Source organism: Mustela putorius, unplaced genomic scaffold, assembly GCF_011764305.1.
Source record: "Mustela putorius furo isolate JIRA1106 unplaced genomic scaffold, ASM1176430v1.1 tig00003845_pilon_pilon_pilon, whole genome shotgun sequence".
NCBI lineage: Eukaryota > Metazoa > Chordata > Mammalia > Carnivora > Mustelidae > Mustela > Mustela putorius.
The window spans coordinates 38,848,905-38,866,952 of record NW_025421998.1 but is presented as its reverse complement, the minus strand read 5'-3'; the positions used below and the strand labels follow the sequence as shown (position 1 = coordinate 38,866,952).

At 42.3% G+C, this 18,048-nt stretch overlaps 1 protein-coding gene across 5 annotated transcripts in view; it reads left to right on the top strand.

Annotated features, from left to right (window-relative positions):
• The window catches only part of SLC25A13 (solute carrier family 25 member 13), a 180,299-nt gene extending 163,093 nt beyond the window's left edge, over positions 1-17,206 (top strand). For all 5 annotated transcript variants that reach the window (XM_045062725.1, XM_004767839.3, XM_004767841.3 and 2 more), the window contains 4 exons: positions 3,897-4,035; positions 15,487-15,645; positions 15,739-15,829; positions 16,104-17,206. In XM_045062725.1, the coding sequence (XP_044918660.1) occupies positions 3,897-4,035; positions 15,487-15,645; positions 15,739-15,829; positions 16,104-16,290 (576 nt within the window). In that variant the 3' untranslated portion in view covers positions 16,291-17,206. The remainder of the gene's footprint in view (positions 1-3,896; positions 4,036-15,486; positions 15,646-15,738; positions 15,830-16,103) is intronic.
• The last annotated feature ends 842 nt before the right edge of the window (positions 17,207-18,048 follow it).

The window sequence follows — 18,048 nt, the reverse complement described above, 5'->3', positions numbered from 1 at the left end:
CTAAAAGCTTGACTTTGGTTTCTAATATAGTTCTCCAAGAAATGGGTTAGTTTTCCTTGTAGGAGCCTGACCATGTATCCCAAAACCTCTGGTTTCTCTTTTTAATTGTGTCGCTTTGATCATCGTTGTTTCTGTGTGACTTGGTGGAGTCAAGTCAGTGTCACCAGAACATCCCTTAGGCACAAGCTGACAGCCACAGATTTTGCTGAGTGTTCTCTAGCCCCTGCTCCCTGGCCCTCGGTGCCTACTCTGTGAAATAGGCAGCATTAATAGAGGCAGATAGAAGAGCACAAAGAAAATCAGAACAGCGCTAAGGGAGTGCAGACAGTGTAGAGGTGTGTGGAATTCACTCCCTGTCTGCCCTCTAGTTAAAGAATCATCCTGGTGCGCCTGGGTGGCTTAGTGGGTTAAAGCCTCTGCCTTCGGCCCAGGTCATGACCTCAGGGTCCTGGGGTTGAGCCCCGCATTGGGCTGCCTGCTCAGTGGGCAGTCTGCTTCTCTGTCTGCCTTCTGCTCCCTGTGCTTGTGCTCTGTATCTCTCTCTCTCTCTGACAAATAAGTAAAATAAAAAAAGGAAAGACTCCTTTGTGGAAAGGGTGCTATTTGGGCTTTAAGTGAATAAAGAGGTGCTATTCAAGGAGTTGATGTTCCCAGCTTAGCCATCCTCAAGGTCGTTGCAGGGTGATTGGGTTATCTTGATTGATCAGATGAGTGGGGCATTGAGCAGCATTACCTGAGAGGAGCCAGGCTGGCCAAGGAGAGGAAGGTAGGCAAGTGAAGGCATTACAAAGCTTTGAGAAGGGTGAGGGTACGAGCCCTGGTTCGTAGGACAGCCGAGACCAAAGATGGCTGTACAGTTTTGCAAACAGCAGATAGAAAGGAAATTTAGGCAAAATGGCTAAGTAATGAAGGAGATGCTAAACCATACAAGTCCCTACCTCCCCACTCCCACCCCCAGATAACCCCCACAAAACCATACACCACAAATTGAAGGAGAAGAAAAGGATAACTCCGAATCACAGAATGACTGTCCCAGCTATGGAATAGCTGCTAATTTTACTGATGGAAGGAAATGCTCCAAGGCATATACAGTTGCATTGGTTCTCTCTGCTGGTGAAAATTAAGCAATTTTAAGCAATTTAAATTTTTAATGCTTTTCTCTGTTGTCTGTGATGAGCAGTTAATATTCTATAATCAAGGGGGAGAAACATTTTAAAGGAAAAATATTACCAGCAAAACAATAGACTGAAGTTTGGCTCTTAGATGTGAAGATTTTGGGAGATGAGGTTAAAAGTAAAAACTAATAGATTTAGTAAAAAGCAAGATTTGTGGGAGGAAGAATTTTATCAGCCTAAAAGATGACTCCAAAGAGATCTATTTAGAAAGCCAGTAATACGGCAGTCTGTCTTTTACTATATAGAGGGAGTGGTGCATGAAGATCTCAACTGATCTTCATTTGAATTGGTTCTTTGGCATCTAATTTGAGTATCTCCTGAACAGAGTAAGCTAGCAGAACTTACCGGAAGGTCTGCAGGCAGATGAGGCAAAGGAAGTAAATATAGTGAAACAGCTGGTGAGGGTCTTCCCCCTACATATGAACTGATCCCAAGGGAAAGACTGGACGCTGAGCATGGATCCTGATGTTCTGCTGTACTTTCTCCCCCTGGAAAAAGCTGGGGGAAGTGGAAGGATTTGAGAGTCCTGTCCTGAGTTTTGCACCTGCCTCTGGCGCTGCCTCCAAGGTTGTCCCCTGAGCGAGCCAGTAGTGTGACCCTTAATAAATGTGCAGCTGATAGATTAATAATAGTCCTGGGTACCCTTTGCACATATATATAAAAGGAGGAATTTGGGTGTGGTGGATTTTTTGGTTCTTCTTTTCAGTTAGATATTTAACCATTTGGGGGTAGACAAGATACAGAAGTGTGGGTCGATCAGCAGAACGTGATGTAGATCCACCCCCCTCCTTTCTGAGTATCTGTACAGAATGGACAGAGGTATCTTTTTTTTTTTTAAGATTTTATTTATTGGGACACTGGGATGGCTCAGTGAGTTAAAGCCTCTGCCTTAGGCTTGGGTCATGATCTCAGGGTCCTGGGGTCGAGCCCCGCATCGGGCTCTCTGCTCAGTGGGGAGCCTGGTCTCTTTCTGCCTGCCTCTCTGCCTACTTGTGATCTCTGTCTGTCAAAGAAATAAATAAAAACTTAAAAAAAAAAAAAAAAGATTTGTTTATTTGACAGAGATCACAAGTAGGCAGAGAGGCAGGCGTGAGGTGGCGGGGGGTAATGCAGGCTCCCCACTGAGCAGAGGAGCCCAATGCTCGGCTCCTTTCCAGGAACCTGAGATTATGACCTGAGCTGAAGGCAGAGGCTTAACCCACTGAGCCACCCAGGTGTTCTTGGACAGAGGTATTTTAATATATCCATGGGTAGGTTGAGGAAGAGTGAGCAAGACAGAATCCAGATTGTAAGCATTTGTTCTGGCTAGAAGGATGGGCCAAACTAGGACAAAGTTTACCAGGATGAAACAAAGCCCTGCTTATGTTATTTATTTAAGGCAGCTAATGAAGTTACAGTATCCATAGGTTAATGGTAGTTCATATGAAAAAGACTAGGGGTTTTATTACCCACAGTCTCAGTTTGAGTCAGGAGTGTAATGGTGGTGTCACAAAGCCAAGGCTATGGTAACAGATGTGTCATGTTAGGAACTTTGACAGAGTGGAACCTAGCTTCAAGCAAAAATCCCCGCGATCCAACATCATTCAACCTTACTAAATTCACTGGGCTCGGCTAGATCTGTTGAATCTGGATGGATTCATTATTTTCTTTGAAGAATCTCTCAATTTAGTGGAAATTTTTAGGTATTAGAAATCTGTGAAAGAAATGATACTAAATCATTAGGTGTTGAAAAGGGGTGACTTCCTTCCCATTTAGCCTTCCTGAGACACAGTATGTGTCTCGTGGTTTTCATTAGAATGCTACGTTTCTGGGCACACACCAGTTCTCAAGGCCCCTCCGTGCATTATTTTGGCACCAGAAATTATTTGAAGACTTTGCTGTAGTTGCTAATTGCTCTATGCACAGCTCTTAAATGGGTGGGAATTATTGTAAATATGTTAAAGCTTTAGAACAAGCATTTATCAATGTTTCATACCCTAGAGGAGAAGGGTGAGTATGTGAATAAATTAGGGGATCCATGAACCCCTTAAAAAGGTATATAATTTTTTACGTATGTGTAATTTTTTCTGGGAAGGAGTCCAATGCTTTCATCAGAATCTCAAACAAGACAAAAACAAACCTCTTCCCCTGCTACCTATATAATTTGTCTACTTCCTAGTATGTAAACAGAGAGGGTACCTTGGTTGTTAACTGCCCATCTTCTGAGAACAGATACTCCTTGAAATGCCAGTGAGTGACATGGAATTTAAAAGGATGTTGTAGGCAGAGTTCCAAAAGTGTTTATTTTTTTTTTAAGATTTTGTTTATTTATTTGACAGAGATCACAGGTAGGCAGAGAGGCAGGCAGTGGGGGGGCGGGAAGCAGGCTCCCTGTCAAGCAAAGAGCCCGATGCAGGGCTCAACCCCAGGACCCTGGGATCATGACCTGAGCCACCCAGGTGCCCCACAAAAGTGTTTAAATTGGAGTCTTATCATTGAAATATATGAGAACTATCCCCTTCTTGCTCACACCACACAATAAAATTACTTTTATTTAAAAAAAAACCCTCAGATTTATTACTTGAAGAATTTGGATTATTTTTTTCTGTTCCCCTTTCAGCTTGTGAGTACAAACTCAGTCTCCTCCAGGAATATTTTGTTCTGAGGTAAGTTCCAGAAAAGCTTGATCTTCTCAATGGGATATGTGTTTCATGTGGTTTTTCTTCCTTTTCAAATGTACAGGGTGCCAAAGCATGCTTTCTGCGGGACATTCCTTTCTCGGCCATCTACTTCCCGTGCTATGCTCATGTGAAGGCTTCCTTTGCAAATGAAGACGGGCAGATTAGTCCCGGAAGCCTGCTCTTGGCTGGCGCCATAGCTGGTGAGTGGCCCTCACAGAGCTCTGCTTGCCCTAGGCCCCTCCCATGTCACTGCCCTGGAATTTCTTACTTACAATTCTTGATAGGGCTCCTCTGAGGGAGCTGTAGATTGCTTTGAATAGCTACTGAAAAGAAAGGAGAAGAATTTAATCTTCTGGCAGATTAGATTAGGCAAGCTTAATTTCTTAACTCCAGAAAAGGCTCATTAAAATATGGTGCATTTTGTGGTATTATTGAATTCTAAGTTCTGTATTCTTTCATAGTTTTGCTTCACAGCAAAACGGTGATAATGGTTCAGCCAGAAGTTTTTTAAAAATTTGAATACTTGTGCTTAAAGGTGTCTAACCAAAATAGTTCATAAATGCTTGTCCAGAATTTAAGCAGTGGTTATTATTTAATAACTTTTTAATTAATTTTTTTAAAGCTTTTATTTATTTGAGAGAGAGAGAGAGAGCACAAACTGGTGGAGGGAGAAACAGACTCCCCACCTAGCAGGAAGCCGGAGGCTGGTTGGATCCCAAAGCCCTGAGATCATGACTTGAGCAGAAGGCAGATGCTTAGCCCACTGAGCCACCCAGCATCCCAGCAGTAATTATTATTTAGATAAAAGTAACAGTAGAATCAGTAAGTCTCAGCCTGAGGACATACTGGATTCCTCTTAGCTGTGTTACAGGGCCAGGATATGTAAATTGAGCCCCAGAGGGAAATGGCTCTTGTTTTCTGTGCTACAGTGAATATGTCAATACAAAAACAACAACAACAACAACAAAACAGTGAATATGTCAATACAAAAAAACAAAAAAATAGATGAGGACTGGGGAGGGCTTCTACATCTCAATGTAAATTCCCAGAGGAGATTTGATTATGGTCACTGCAGGAATCCATTGGATCTTTGATGCTCCCCTAAGGGCTCTAGCAATCAGGATTTGCTCTCTAGGTGGTGGCAAACATTTAATGAGTTAACAAACCCTAAGGCAGTCGTGGGATGCCTGGGTCCAAATGTTTCTGATACTGGCGTTGTTCTCCAGAGATGTGTAGCTTGAGTCTCAGGAGAACAACCCCCTGCTCTGAGAAGTTGTTTGCTGTTTTGTGGACCTGCCTGGAGCCTGGGAGCCCCTGAAGGCAGGAACCAGCAAGCTCCTCTTTAATTCTTCGGTAATCCCCTTCTTTGCAAGGCAGTGATGTTGGTCAGTGAGGCAGGGTTGTCTTTTCTTGGCTGCTCAACTATATCCTTTTATATGTCCTTTACATGTGCATAAGTGAGTATTTTTTAAACCAAAAATGACAGTACAATGCATTTTGTGCATTGCACAAGATAAATTACTTACTGAAAATGAGGTAGGACCTACTGGGAAGAACTGCCACACCACTCAATAGTGTGCTGGGTGGACCAGTTACCTCACCTCTCAAGCCATCGCTGTGAATGGAGACGGTAATTGTGCCAACTGTCGAGCCAGTCTGGGAGGTGCAAGTGGGAACACCTGTGTGGAGGACTTTGCATCGTGCCTAGCACACAGTAAATTCTCGGGAAGTACTCGCCAGTATGATGCCGGATCCAAGAGAGTCTGTCTGTAACTTACCCAGAAATCGGTTGTGAGAACAGAAGATACATGTTAGAGCTCAAAGTCTAGGACTCTCTCACAGCTGAGTTTTCCTCACCCCACAAAAATAGCGCCTTTACGTCTTCCATTAGAGAAAGGTAGTCAACCAGTTTTCATCGCCGGGTAGGAATTTTCTAAGCAATCCATGCTACCAGAGCTGTAGAAATTCCTAGTGGATTTTTTTCTCTTTAAGGTTTATTTTCTTCCTTCTGTTACTTTTATGATTAGGAAAATAATATTGCTAATTATAAAATATTTGGAAATTAATTGAAGGGATAAATAAGAAAATATTATCTGTTATTCTGCGACTGTAAAATAATCCCTATTTAACATTTCTGCTAAGTTTTTAATTTGCATAGTTGCTTAGTTTTTAAGAGTTACAATCACACTGTGGAGATGTGGTTTTCACTTACTTTCATTACTGAAGCACCGTTAGCCAGCACCGCAAAATGGTTGATGGCATATTGCTGTGGGGCCAGACTAGGCAGATTCAAGTTCCTGTTTCTGTGATCTGCCCAAGTTCTGTAACCCCTCTCTGCTTGTTTTTCCATCTGCATATGGGGTGAAGAGTAGTATTAGTCTCATAAGCTTATTATAGAGATCAGTAGACATAAATTAATAAATGTAAAGATCCAAGAAAGTACCTGACACATAAGTATTTTTAACACATACATAATACATAATAATACATATTTTTTAAGACTTTATAAACCTAGTTTTTAACTGCTGCATATTTAACTCTCAATCTTAGGTACTTAAATTTTTTTAAAAAAATTTAAATACATTATATTATTTTTAAAAAAAATCTTTGTGCTTAAAGACTTTTTTCCCTATTCTGGGACATTTTTCTTAGAGAAATAGATCTCTAAAGTTACTTTGCTGGTAAAACCGTAGGACCATTTTTTTTTTTTTTTAAAGATTTTTTTTTTATCCATTTGACAGAGAGAAATCACAAGTAGACAGAGAGGCAGGCAGAGAGAGAGAGAAGCAGGCTCCTTCTGAGCAGAGAGCCCGATGCGGGCCTCGATCCCAGGACCCTGAGATCATGACCTGAGCCGAAGGCAGCGGCTCAACCCACTGAGCCACCCAGGCGCCCGGACCATTTTTATTTAACGCATTACCACAGTATCCTTGGAAGTCGGAAGTTGGAACTGGAGCATCCTGCTCTTGTAGCCCTGCTGCCATCTCACTATCTTTCAGAGTGGTTCTTCAGATAACTTCTCTATTCCCTATCTGCGGCTGCCTAACAGATACCCCAAAGCCCGCAAGCATTGATCATCTTTCTCATGGTTTCTGTGGACTGGGAGTGGCTTATCTGAGTGCCTCTAGCTGAGTCTGTCTCTCATGAGGTTGCAGGTACGATGTCCGCCAGAGGCTCGACTGAAAGCAGAGAACTCCGTCAAGGTGGCTCAGTCACAAGGCCATTGGCAGAGAGGGCTCACTGTTTGTTGTTCACCTTGGATGTTGTTGTGACATGGTGGCCCCCCAGAGCCAGGTCAGAGAGGGATGAAGGGACTGGAGAGAAGGGTAGGTAGGAAAAGACAGAAAGAAGGCAAAGCAGTAGCTGCCATGTCCTGAGTGACCAAGCCCTGGAAGTTTAACTCCTTCATTTCCACACCATCCCCTTGGTCACACCCATCAGGGAGACTGAATAGAGGCAGGGGTGTGAAGATAGGAGGTGAAGGTCATTGGGAGTCATTTGGGATCTGACCGCCATGCTTCTTTTCATTTTATTGTCTTCTTCCCTGTAGGGCAGGAGAATACAAGACAGACTGTGGTTGGTTTTTTCCTTCAAAGAAAAGATTAGCGTCAAAGTTTGATGTACCTATCATCCTTGTTTTTCAGGCATATTTGGGAGGTTCCAGTCAATATGGTAAAAATAAAGAACAAGTGAGAGGTACAAATATTAGAAAAGAAGATGTGAATCTCTCATTATTTGTGAGTGACTATTCAGCTTAAAATCCAAATAAAAATGCCCCTAAATATATGAAAATTAACAAGTAATGTAATTTTGTTACAGAATGAACATAAACTTTATCTAGTGATAAGCAGGTAATGGATGTCAAAGGAGGAAGCAGGACAACCAGCTAGCTGCTCAGGGTCGAACTTGCCCTGCAGGCTCAGCCAGATTGCTGCACTGTGTGGAGAAGGGCAGGAAGACTTCTGTGTAGACATGTGTTGTGCCCAGTGCAAGAAGGGCACTGAGCACAGAAATGCCCTTGTGTGGGCTGTTGGATAGAAGATGGGTCACATACCCTTTTGTGGATGCTTGTGAGACCAAAGCCAGTTCCTAGGGAGAAGACATACAGGAGGAGCAGGCTCAGAATGCTGGGAGGTAGAGCTGGAGGGAGCTGTGTCATTAAGAGAAAGGAGAAAAGCTTATCTCAAAATAAGCGCAATGAATACCACTGACTTTGTATTATAACACAAATGTCTCATCACTATTTTTATGTGTGTCTTTATATAAAATATAATTTTAAATTTAAGTTGTGCTCCTACCCAGAATACATATAATTTTTGTTGAGCAATTGTATTATAAAAAAGATGGATCTGGGATTTCATTAATATGATCATGCTATCTATATTTTGATGGCAATTTCAGTTATTCAGTAAGTACTATCTGTTTCTAAAAATTCTGTTTGACCTGAGGTTAGATTGCTTTAGCAATATTTTTTAAAATTTATTTTATTTTTTCAATGTTCCAAGATTCATTGTTTATGACCACACCCAGTGCTCCGTGCAATATGTGCCCTCCTTAATACCCACCACCAGGCTCTCCCTACGCCCTACCCCCTCCAAAACCCTCAGTTTGTTTTTCAGAGTCCACAGTCTCTCATGGTTCATCTCCCCCTCCAATTTACCCCCAACTGCCTTCTTCTCTCCTTCACCCAATGTCCTCTGTATTATTCCTTATGCTCCACAAGTAAGTGAAACCATCTGATAATTGACTCTCTCTGCTTGATTTGTTTCACTCAGCATAATCTCCTCTTGTCCCGTCCATGCTGATACAAAAGTTGGGTATTCATCCTTTCTGATGGAGGCATATTACTCCATTGCATATGTGGACCATATCTTCTTTATCCATTCGTCTGTTGAAGGGCATCTTGGCTCCTTCCACAGTTGGCGACTGTGGTCATTGCTGCTATGAACATTGTGGGTACAGATGGCCCTTCTTTTCACTATGTCTGTATCTTTGGTGTAAATAATAGTGCAGTTGCAAGGTCATAGGGTAGCTCTATTTTTAATTTCTTAAGGAATCTCCACACTGTTTTGCAAAGTGGCTGCACCAACTTGCATTCCCACAACAGTGTAAGAGGGCTCCCCTTTCTCCACATCCTCTCCTACACCTGTTGTTTACTGTCTTGTTGATTTTGGCCATTCTAACTGGTGTAAGGTGGTATCTCAATGTGGTTTTATTTGAATCTCCCTGATGGCTAATGATGATGAACATTTTTCATGTGTCTCTTAGCCATTTGTATGTCTCTATTGGATAAGTGTCTGTTCATGTCTTCTGCCCATTTTTTGACATGATTATGTTTTTTTGAGTGTTGAATTTGAGGAGTCCTTTATGGATCTTGGATATCAGCCCTTTGTCTGTAGTGTCATTTGCAAATATGTTCTCCCATTCTGTGGGTTGCCTCTTTGTTTTGTTGACTGTTTCTTTTGCTTTGCAGAAGCTTTTGATTTTAATAAAGTCCCAAAAGTTCATTTTTGCTTTTGTTTCCTCTTGCCTTTGGAGACATGTCTTGAAGGAAGTTGATGTGGCCAATGTCGAAAAGGTTACTGCCTATGTTCTCTTCTAGGATTTTGATAAATTCCTGCCTCACGTTGAGGTCTTTTATACATTTCGAGTTTATCTTTGTGTATGGTGTAAGAGAATGGTAGAGTTTCATTCTCCTATACATAGCTGTCCAATTTTCCTAGCACCATCTTTTGAAGAGACTGTCTTTTTTCCAGTGTATATTTTTTCCTGCTTTGTCGAAGATTAGTTGACAATAGAGTTGAGGGTCCATATCTGGGCTCTCTGTTCCACACTGGTCTATGTGTGCTTTAGCAATATTTTAATAGGGGTGGTTGTTGAGTTCTCAAAATCTAGAGAATATTGATTTTTTGTTTGTTTGTTTTTAGATTTACGTATCTGGTTGCAAACCGGGACTATCTAAATACTGGGAACATCTCCAGTATTTCACAGGATAGAATAAGCCTAATTGATATTTGAATTTGTGTTCATTGACCAACATAACTTCATTTGTCAGAAGGTGAGAGCTGAAACAGGGAGCCTGAAGTTAAGAAACTAAGGTTTAATTCCCTGTAATAAACATGTTGCTTTTTGATACACAAAGAGCATTTCAATATGGCTTATGGATAGTCCCAAATAAAGGATATCTAGTACTTCTCAAATTTTAGAGCTTCATCATACCAGGCGATTTTAATTATCAGTGATTAGCTAAAGGGTAAGTCAGCTTAGACTAAGTTATAACTCGGGAGTATCTTTCAAAGCTGTTCAATATACGACAGTGAATTGCTAAATATGTGTAACTGTCAGGACGCTTTTGCAAATGTATTAAAAAGATTAAGTTAGGAGAGAAGTACTGTTGGCACAAATTTGTTAAATGATGTGGACATAAAGATTAAGACAATTTAAAAGCAATTCTTAGATCCTCAAAAAAATGTAATGGAGAGATTGAATCAAAGTAATAGACTGAGCATATTCATCCATCTTTCCTCTTGTCCCGAATACCTGAAAATGTCAGAAAATACATTTTTTAAAACTCCTATTGGCACTGGAAAATGTTAGCCCCAGCCCTGGGAAGGGAACAGAAGCATATTGAGTCTGAAACCGGACTGGAGGGTACCACGGCCCAGGACGCTGGCAGGAGAAACCATCCTTAATATAAGAAGAGAGCAGGAAAACTGTAACCTCTGAGGGAGTCACAGAATACCGAGCGTTGCGGAGGCCTGCAGGTAAATCTGTCACAGGAGTGCAAGAGCTGCCTTCGTGGCAGGAAGGTGGGGCTCCGTCCTCCCTGGTCCTCTTTGTCTCGGGCTTCAGACAGCACCTGAATCCAGACTGTGAAAGCCCAGAGCTGTTTTGCAAAGAAAAGCATCACCTGCCTGGAGAGGGCAAGTGTAAGGAACTGAAAGAAAGTAGGGTAAGGCTTCAGGTTCCAGACCTTCACTGCAGATGGCAAAAATAAAAAAAGAAACGAATGGTAACTGTCCCCAAGAGGGATGTAAAATTATTTCTTTTACTTCCAGAATGAAGTGCTCCACAGTCCAGAGATTTGGAAGGTCCCAACGCTACCAGGCCTCCTCACCCCCGGTACCTAGTTTGCAGGCCTCCCCCATTCCACAAAGCCCATTGCCAGCCCTCCTACTCAGGAGAGGAGCCTGCAGAGGAGACTGACCCTAGGGGATGGTAGAAACTAGCACTACACTAATCAGCCCATTTTTGAACTTGAATATCAAGAGATAGCCAGGGGTTCCTCAGACACGGAACAGCAGAGGAGTTTCAAGGAAAACAACCAATTCAGAAGAAAGAGAACTTTTAGGAACTGTAACAAGGATCTGCAGAGATTTGAGAAGAAGAATCATTCTTTAAATGTTTTTTCTTTATTTTATTTTTTATGTTATCATATTTTTAAGAGGGGTGTAGGGGCAGACGGAGGGAGAGAATCCTAAGCAGACTCTCCCCAGCAGTCCTGATGCAGGACTCGATCTCACAACCCCAAGATTTTGAACTGAACCAAAATCAAGAGTCAGAAGCTTAACCGACTGAGCCACCCAAGGCACCCCTTGAGAAGAACAACCCTTAAGGAGCTTTCTTGAAAATTAATAAAGGGATCATCAAAACTAAAAACCCATAAATGGTCTGAATGATAGAATGGATGTGCTCAAATAGCAAATTACATCTGGAAAATGAAGTGATGGGAAAACAAAAACAAGAACTACAATATGGAGCAAAAACAGAGATTAAAAAAGAAAGAGCAAATGTAAGACACACGTAGGATTAGTCCAGGAAGTCCAACACCTGTTTAATAGGAGTTCCCTGGATAGAAGTCATACGAAAGGTGGACTCAGAATGAATCAGTAATGAAAGTTGACTCAGCATTTCTTTTTTTTTTTTTAAGATTTTATTTGACACAGAGATCACAAGTAGGCAGAGAGAGAGGGGGAAGCAGCCTTCCCAATGAGCGGAGATTTCCAATGCGGCACTTGATCCCAGGACCCCAGGACCCCAGGATCATGACCTGAGCAGAAGGCAGAACTGTAACACACTGCGCCACCCAGGTGCCCCTTGACTCAGCTTTTCATCTGCAGTCCTAGCTACTTTCAAAAGATCAAGGAGAGGATATCTGGAACCTTGATGGCATTCCTAAGCACACGAGCATTCTGGAGGGAGGGCAACCTCAAGCTTGTTTTCTCCCATAACTTAAAGGTTACACCTCACAGACATTGCTGAAGCAAAGTGAGAAGTAAATTTAAGAAAGAAGAAAATATGGGATGTATGAAACAGCACACGTAAAAGTTACACCTGAGAGTAGATTTAAATAACTGGCAACTTTAGTATATGTATTTTAATATAAGTAGGGCTTGTTGGTGAGGGGTACAAATAAATGCTAATTTATTGTACATACTGTAAATATTGTGCTTATGTGGTAAATGTGTATAATATTTAAATTAAATTAGGAAAGGGTGGCGATCAAAAGAAAAACCACTAGAAGCAGAGAAAATAAAAACTACAATATGGGATAGCAGAAGTAAGTCTAATAACCACAATTACAGCCACAATTGAATGGATTCAATGCCCCTAGTAAAAACAAATGCCTATTTTAGATGAGTTGTGAAAAGAAATCTAGTCATCTGAAGTTTGAGAAAACAGTGACCTAGAACAACTGAAAGAGAACGGATTGAAAAATATGTCATTAGGCAAATACCAACAATAAGCAAGTTTAGCAATATTAATGTCAGAGTAAATGGAATTCATGGTTTAAAAATAGCGCTCAGAAGCACAGAGGCCTATTTGACACTCACAAAAGAAAATTCACTGAGAAGCCTGTGCCTGAGGCAAGCTGGGTTTAGTAGGAATCGAGTTTATTCGGAACATGCTGCAGGCCAGTGTATGGGCCAGGAGTGCGAGGCAGGGGTCCAGCCAGCGTCCAGGCCGTAAGCTCACTGGCTTGAGGATGGGGAGACTTTGCCCACCGGGTGTTCACTGGCCGGGAGATAAATCTGTCTTCTGCAAATCTGTTCCTAAGTTCCGTTCTTCTGAGGGAGCACATGGGAGAATCTCTGTCTCATACCTTCTGGTTCCATTTTAAACCGAAATCCTTTCTCCCCGTGTATTGCCGTCCGCTGCTTTGTATTATCAGCATACTCTTGTTTCCTAAAACCTCAGCTTAACAGTATGATAAGAACATGATATTTTCTTATTCCAAAGCTTGACACTTAGAAGCTGGTCCATCAAGTAGATACTATGGATAAGGGTACGGAGGGAATTAGTGAAACTCTTTTAACCTTGATCCAAAACAAATAATATTAATTTCATATTCCCTAAACAGAGAAGTACATTCTTGACAAATGCTAATGGGATATTTGTGAGAATTGCAGATTTCTTGTCCCACAGTTGTATTTTGCTGGTTGTGCTTTCTGTTGTAAATGAACTTCTGTTCTCTAGGTGCTGGGCCCCCTTTAAAGGGTTATGTTTTATACTGAGCTGGAGAGCACCTCAGATGGTTCTTGTCCCAGAGGTGTAGTACGTAAGCCGCAAGGTCTCACGATTTGTTTCATCGCTGAAGCATGGGGCAGGCTGCTGTTGAGGAACCTAGAAGAAGCTTCTCTGTTTTCTAGCCGACTCTTGCTTTGCCATCTTTGGGAATCAAGAAAGCCAGACCTCTTGATCAGTGTTGTTTTGGCCTTTCGCAAGCCAGGAGAGACCAGGCAGATTCACCCAGAGCCTTTGCCAATCCTGGCCCACCCCCCAAATCAACAGATTTCTGGTGGCCGGGCTCTTCCTGGTGCATCCCGCTTTCCTGGCCATGCTTTGGAGCAGCCTGAGGCTCTTCTCCAAGGTTTTGGCCAGTCTTACACCAGAAGTCCCCCATCCACAGAGAGACCCGAAGTTGCCAGCCTGGGAAAGATGAGGGTGGCTGAGATGATGAGAGTCCTGGGCAGGCTGCTGTATTTCCAGCCCCCATCCCCCCACCCCCCACAGCACCACCACCACCTCCAATCAGTTTTGCCAGACAACTTACTAAGCATCTCACCCGTTTCTTTTGGCATGTTTATTTCATGATCAGTATGTTTCCTCCCTGTCTCTAGTACTTCTCTCTTTTTTCTATAACAAGGAACTACTTATGAGAACTAACTGGAGGACACTTTTTACCCGCGTTATTGCCTGTGTGTTTCCCACTGTCCCTCTGACATGCCTGCTCACTGTCGCAAGGAAGATTTTACTATGTGCTGAAAGCAGAGAGCCTTGCTACACTCTTTCTAAACCAGGAAGTAAAATGTGGTGTGAACACAGTGGGTTTCTAAGCATTCTTCATGTTTCCTTCCATTATATTGGAGGATAATTTCCTGGCTCAAAGTTAAAATAATTCCTCCAAATTAATAGGAAATTCAGTATGACTTATCCAGTGAAGCACTGGATATGAAGTGAGCTTTTTCACATGCAAAAAATGTGATGTATTTCATAAAACACAGTTACTTAACATGAGTGTTTGTGAGGAGCTCAGTAAAGATGGAAGAGGAAGAGATGCAGTTTAGTAACACAAATACAGACGCGTGTGATGCAGATTTCCCCAGGCACACGCACACACGCACACACGCACACACACACACTGTAACTTTAAAGCTGTCTGTTAGAAGGATGAGATGTACTTGTGAGCCAGACCACGTCGGTTTGGACAGAAATTCTTACAGAATTATTAAGCCTTAAAAAAAGCAAAGGAGATTTATGCATCTGCATTTGACCAATTTGGTTTGGAATAGGTTCATAATGGAAAAGTAATAAAACCATAAGAGACAGTGTCTTCTGAGTACAGTCTCGCTTTTAAAAAATCTAAACATGGGCTGCCCCATTTTGGATAAAATGACTGTAGAAAAATTTCCCATTGGTAATTTTTGGAGGGTTTTGTTGCTGCTGTTGTTCCTTTTTCATTGATTATCAGCCAGTATAAACTTTCAGCTCTCTGTCAAATATTTTTTTTTTTCTGGAGATGTCAGTTTTAGGAAAAAGGCATCCTGAACTGTTATCTGTGGAAGTCTCCATCTCTGGTGACCACCCCCAACCCTCTCTCCCACCCCCAACACACACATACACACAGAGTGTTTGCTTAGCCCTCAGTAAAGTTTTTTTCTGGTATAACTGGAGAGGTTAGGCTTTGGTGGATAGGGGGTGGTTGAATGTGTGCGAGAAGGCACCTCGTGTGACTGCCAGCAACCACAGAAAAGCATGAAGAGGAAATGCATAACAAACTTCACCTCTGAAAATCGGACCTAATAACTTTGCAAGTTTCTGATTTAGACAGGGAAGAGAAAAGAAAAAAAGAAAAGCTTTCTCCGTTTGTTCCAGTTGAAGTAGCGTTATGGAGAAATGATTCCTTAAAACCATTACTGAATACAGTCCGTACCAAAGAGCTTGCTTGGGTGCTTGGGGGAGGGCAGGAGAGGAATGTCTGCACAGCCTCTGTCACTAAGGTAGTCATGGCTATGCCGCCCAGAGAGGACAGCAAAAGAGGCATTTGATTTCATCAGACTCTTAACTTTCCACGGCCAGCAGTTGAAAGCACAGTTATTTTTATATAGTGTGAATGTGACCAGACTGTGATGGTGGTGCGTCTCCTGCAGGTATGCCCGCGGCATCCTTGGTGACCCCTGCTGATGTTATCAAGACGCGATTACAGGTGGCCGCCCGGGCTGGCCAGACCACTTACAGCGGAGTAGTGGACTGCTTCAGGAAAATATTGCGGGAGGAAGGCCCAAAAGCTCTGTGGAAAGGAGCTGGTGGTAGGGAAATAATTTGTTCTTAACCAAACATTTTGTAGCAGGTAATTTTGTAAAAAATCTAATTATATCTGTTGCTCCCCCATTTCTTCAAAGCTCGTGTGTTCCGATCCTCTCCCCAGTTTGGTGTAACTTTGCTGACATATGAATTGCTACAGCAGTGGTTCTACATTGACTTCGGAGGCGTGTAAGTATCCCGCTAAATCCGCAGCCAGGTTCGGCAACTCCAGTACTTGGTCGCTGTTAAGAAGGGTACGTCACTCTGATTGCTCTGATGAAATAAACAAGATGTAGGAAAATACTGAAATCACGTCACCACACTCATTTCCAGGGGACACATACAACCAACTAGAATTCCACAACTCCTTTATGTGATGAAGATTTTCACAGCGTTTGCATGTTATTTTTACCGTGGTAAAAAATGATAAAACAGGTTCTCACCCAATTTTCTCTTCCTTTAGGAAACCTGTGGGATCAGAGCCAGTTCCTAAATCCAGGATCGTACTGCCTGCTCCCAATCCTGATCATGTTGGAGGCTACAAACTGGCAGTTGCGACATTTGCAGGGATTGAAAACAAATTTGGACTCTACCTACCTCTCTTCAAGCGGCCGACATCTACCTCAGCGGGGATGAGCGCAGGCCCGTAGGAGGGGTGCTGCCGGGGGTGGAGAGCTCCTGGTCTCCCACAGAAACAGTGTTTCTCCTTTCACTTCCATCTCTTGTTTAAAATTCAAGTCGAGGCTTTTTAGAAGGTGAAATCATTCATTTTCTGTGTGTTTTCTTAACCACATCATCGTGAAATTATTCATAATTATTCTTTTGGGCCTCTGCTCGCAGACTTGGGTTTGTATCTGACATTTACTGGGATTTGGTGAACACTAATGTGATTTGGGGAAGGAGCAAGTCTGAGTAGAAGTTTGAGCTGCTCTTCTTGGATTAGGATTATAGTCTCAAAGAGACTCCTGAAAGGAGTTTCAGCTGGTAGAAAATGGGTGCATATTTATCACTGTAAAAAACACTGTAAGAAATGAAAAAAAAAAATGATCAGAAATTGCCAGCCTGGCTTCAGATTTTAAACATGTACTAATTCTGTTTCTGGATTATATTATGAAGCTTTTATGTGAAACTTTTTTTTTGGTAATGGAAACCACATTGAAGATGTTTAATAATCATACTCTGTTAGTGGTACCAAGACTCTTAGAGAGAAGTCTTTGTATTTTAGGGAAGTACTTTGTGCCCATAGACCGAAAACCCCAGGGGGAGATACAGCACCTCTCCGGGACGCGCTAATTTTGGATCACAGCTCATCTGATGACACGTGCTGGTCGCTGCCTGTTGCAGTAGGCGCTGTGGGAAGCTCGTGCCCACGGGACTGGTGCTCACTTTCATGCCCTTCCAACCCCCCCACAGTTGGCACCTCTTCGCTTTTAAAGTCCCATTTATCTTGAATCATGTGAGACAAATATATTATAATACATGCTTTTATTTAATTTGTGGTGCCTTGCATAATCGTCAGAAGGCTCAAGTGTTCGTAAAGGAGGAAATAAACTATTTTTAAAGCTGTTGAGTCGTTTGCTCTTGTGTATATCAGGTGGTCAGTGACTGTCATAATTGTCATTATTGGACTCCGTATGTTTCATTTTCAGGGTGCTTTTGTCCCTATTGGCATGGTTATATCTTCCTGGCCCTTCAAGGTCATGTGTACCCTGATTTTCAGTGTGCTGACATCCAGCGTGAGTAAAAGAAATGACATTTAGCCCTAGATAAGCAAAGAGTCCAGTGCTTGGATAGTTTTCCTCTATTCATCCCCAGTCCTCCAGGCAGTTTCATTCGGTGAGAATTCATACAGATTCTCATTTTGTAATACAAAGTTTCACTGGAAGGTGAGCATTGAAACGGGTAGGAAATGACGATTGTGTTTTCTAATCTTCTCTGATCCTTCTTCATACGAAAACCAGATGTCCGTGTATCTGACATTTGGTAGTATTTGGCCAACACTATCATTGGGGGAACAAAGCTAGTCTTGAACAGAATTTAGGGCTTTTGGACTTCTTAGACTCTGGCTAGGCTACTGAGAACCTGTGAGCAGTCAGTCGGAACTTTCCGCACCTCCAGAACGGCCCTCCAGGAGAGAGAGCCACTTTCCAGTCTCTGTCCGACTTTTAAGTCAGCGTGTTGACATTCAGAGTTACTGTTCAAAGCTGAGGAGCATCAATACCATCCGTGGGTCTGATTTTTTTTTTCCCCTAAGTGAACAAAAGCTTTGTTAGCTTCACCAGAAACAGGACAAAGACTGAGATGGCTCCCTTCATGGTTTTGGTTTTGCAAAACCAAAGCAAAAACCGTTCCCTCTGTCCACCCATCCTCACCCCCAATCCCTGCTTGGTGGGATACGTGGTAAATGC